General features: G+C 41.0%; 1 protein-coding gene across 1 annotated transcript; it reads left to right on the top strand.

The window, feature by feature from the left end:
• Positions 1-1,334: 1,334 nt before the first annotated feature.
• LOC113325003 lies at positions 1,335-2,714 on the top strand. The gene has a single exon (XM_026573253.1). It carries the CDS (start codon positions 1,335-1,337, stop codon positions 2,712-2,714), a length of 1,380 nt encoding a protein of 459 aa, XP_026429038.1.
• Positions 2,715-3,821: the final 1,107 nt, after the last annotated feature.

Genomic DNA, 3,821 nt, shown 5'->3' with positions numbered 1-3,821 from the left:
GTTAAAAACAGTGCAAGACAAAATCAGAGAGATGCTTTTGTCAAGCATAGAGCAGAGTGTTGCTTTTGCAGAAAACAACTTTAGCTTTTACAGAAAATGACTTTAGCTTTTGCAGAAAACAACTTTTGTTGCTTTTGCTTTTGTCAGTCAGTCAAAAGCATGCGAGACACATAAAGAATCCAAGCCAAACACGTACAAAGAAGGAGTAATATTCTTCTACATGTGTGGAAAACACGTACCAAAAGTTTCAGCAAAAAGATAGGATCTAATGAACCCACACCCACACCCACACCCGAACCGACCGACAGCGGCGTGCGTCGGTGCGAAGCACCGCGCGTACGGGAAAGCCAAACACGTACAGACAAGGAGTAATATTCTTCTACATGTGTGGAAAACACGTACCAAAAGTTTCAGCAAAAAGATAGGATCTAATGAACCCACACCCGAACCGACCGACCGACAGCGGCGTGCGTCGGTGCGAAGCACCGCGTGTACGGGAAAGGCAACCTTGCCCTAGTCTAGGTATTCTCCCTCACACCAAAGTGTGTTGACCCAAGGGCCATGCCCTTTTAGCAAATTCTACGGTATTTAAGTCTAAAACTCTTTAGATTTTAGTCTATGTGGGACTATTGTTTTATCTATTCAAATGAAAAAACAACTAGTGGGCAATAGGTATAGGGATCAAATCATATTCCATGCAAATTTGGTTTTAATTGTTAAAATGAAACCCGTTTTTTTCTAACATAAGTGTGTACGTATTTTTATTTATTCAGTGGAGAGGCAGTCTGAAGTTGACATTTATTCGTTCCGATCGGATAAATGGAAACGAATATATATTCCATATTTATTGCTCACTCGCGACGTACTATATATGGAAGCACCAAATGGTGTATTCTGTAATGGAGCTCTTCATTGGTTTGCAAGAACGACATACGATTACCCTGAAGTCTTATTAGCTTTTGATATGTGATGCAGCATCTTGATACCTTTCCTAATTTTGGTCTTTTTTTTTTAGATTTCCTTTTCTTTTATAATTTCTTTTTTTTAGATGTTCGATTTTTAGGAAAGATAGGTTAATATAAATAAGGGATTGTAAAATAGTTTTATTCATTCAGTTTAAGAGATAATAAACTAGAGTTTTCTCTAAAGCCTTGCATTGATTCGATTCTGTCATCAATTCAAGAGCCTTGCATCGAATTTGATTCAACTCTTCGATTCAAGAAGTCAGGTCTCTAGAAATTTTAACCTAAATTTCTAGATTGAGCTGAATTACCGTTGATACGCTGCGCCAGGTTGGTATCAGATACAGGCTACGTTCTTTTTCTGTCACTACAATGGTAAGACCTCGTCGAGCACCAGTTCGTACTGAAGCAGAAATCACTCATGACGCCATTGCTGAGCTACAAGCCCAGATGGCTTCCATCACAACTGCCCTCCAAGCCCTTATGGTTCAGCAACCAACACCAGCCGTACGCGAACATGTTGCTCACGTTAACAGTAACAGAGACGATGTTGATAACGAAGAAAACCCGTTTGCAGACGACGTTAATCCCTTTGCTCCTCTACACACCAACCGTACCCTAGCACCAGATAACGTACAAAATGCAGCAGCTCATATTCATTGGGAATCGGGTTTCAAAACCGAGATACCAGAGTTTCATGGAAATTCTTCAGCTGAAGAACTGCTCGATTGGATAGTCACGGTAGAAGAAATCCTAGAATTCAAACGAGCTCCAATGGATCAATGTGTTCCTGTTTTAACAATGCGTTTTCGTGGAAGAGCAGCTGCATGGTGGACACAATTGAAGACAACTCGTGCACGTCTTGGAAAACCAAAGATCATGTCATGGGATAAACTTTCATCAAAACTTAAGAAAACATTCTTTCCATACAATTATGACCAGCTTATGTTTCAGCGTCTCCATACCATCCGTCAGGGAAATCGATCTGTGGCTGACTACTCCACTGAATTTTTTTTACTTCTCAATGGAGTTGATATACAAGACTCTGAGCGTCAACTGGTGGCACGGTTTACAGCAGGATTACGACAACAGATTCAACACACAATCAATCTCTTCCATACATTAACACTGTCAGAAGCACATCAACAAGCTTTAACTATTGAGGCGAAAACTAAATTATCCTTTTCATCATGGTCTACTGTTCGTTCTTCTCGACCAAATCACAATCCGACTGCGACAGATGACGCTGTTTCTGTCAAAGCAGACACACCCATTGTTCCAGCTCTTGACACTCGACAAACTCGACCAAACTCAATTCGTTGCTTTTCTTGTGGAGATTTAGGTCATCGACAGTCTAACTGCCCCACTAGAAACAGAAGAGGCCTCCTCCTTGACACTGCTGGTAATGACGTTGAAGTAATTTACGATGAGGAAACTACAGAGCCACAAGATGAAGTAGAGGTTCTTAAAGCTGATAGTGGACCAACATTAATGTTGCGACGTGTGTGTTTAGCTCCGCGTGGAACAGATATCAACCCTCAACGACATAATCTTTTTCATTCAAAGTGTACTATTGGAGGCAAGGTGTGCAACTTCATAATTGATTCTGGTAGTAGTGAAAACGTCATTGCTGAGGAAGTTGTAACCAAACTTCAATTATCAACAGAACTACATCCTAACCCCTACAAGTTGGCATGGTTGGATCGGAATACCGATGTACTCATAACTCGACGAGCATTGATTTCTTTTTAGGTGGGTGATTCATATAAGGATCAGATTCATTGTGATATTGCTCCAATGGATGCTTGCCATCTACTTTTAGGACGTACTTGGTTATTTGATCTTCGAGTACAACACGATGGCTATCGTAATACCTACAGTTTTCGTTACAATAATCGCAATTTCACTCTACAGCCTTCTTTGCCCGAGAAACAACATACACCATCAGCTCCAGTCCTTTTCTTGCAGCAAAAGGCTTTTGAACAAACACTTCGAGAAGAAAGATGTGTTCTAATATTGATCAATTCGGTTGTCAGAGAGTCTTTGCCGTCACCTCCAGAACATTTTCAAAGACTATTGGAAGAGTTTCAGGATATTTTTCCTAATGAGTTACCACCCGGCCTTCCTCCCCTCAGAGATATTCAACACCATATTGATCTAATTACAGATGATGTTCTTCCTAATCGAGCTCATTATCGTATGAGTCCGAGTGAGCATGAAGAACTTAGACGTCAGGTTGAGGAACTTGTGTTGAAGGGATATTTACGTGAAAGCCTGAGTCCGTGTGCAGTCCCAGCTTTGCTTATACCAAAGAAGGATGGATCTTGGAGGATGTGTGTCGACAGCCGTGCTATAAATAAAATTACAGTACGCTATAGATTTCCCATTCCCCGTCTCGACGATCTATTAGATCAAATTGGAGCTGCAACGATTTTCTCTAAGCTGGATCTTCGAAGTGGTTATCATCAGATACGAATCCGCCCAGGAGATGAATGGAAGACGGCTTTTAAAACTCGAGAAGGACTTTTTGAATGGCTTGTCATGCCCTTTGGCTTGTCCAATGCACCAAGCACTTTCATGCGTGTTATGAATCAATCTCTTCGGCCCTTCATAGGTAAGTTTGTAGTTGTTTATTTTGATGATATTCTCATATTTAGTAAGTCCTTCACAGAACATCTTGCACATTTAAGAGAAGTACTTCTTTTTCTCCGTCGAGATCAACTATTTGCCACACTAAAGAAGTGTGAGTTCGGATCTCCTGAGGTTCACTTCCTTGGATACATCGTCTCAGCAAAAGGTCTAGCCGTCGATCCGAGCAAGGTAGAAGCAATCAAATCTTGGCCTACTCCTACTACTTTA

Source organism: Papaver somniferum, chromosome 11 (assembly GCF_003573695.1).
Source record: "Papaver somniferum cultivar HN1 chromosome 11, ASM357369v1, whole genome shotgun sequence".
NCBI lineage: Eukaryota > Viridiplantae > Streptophyta > Magnoliopsida > Ranunculales > Papaveraceae > Papaver > Papaver somniferum.
Note: the sequence above shows the minus strand (reverse complement) of the source record. Positions and strands in the feature narration are given on the sequence as shown.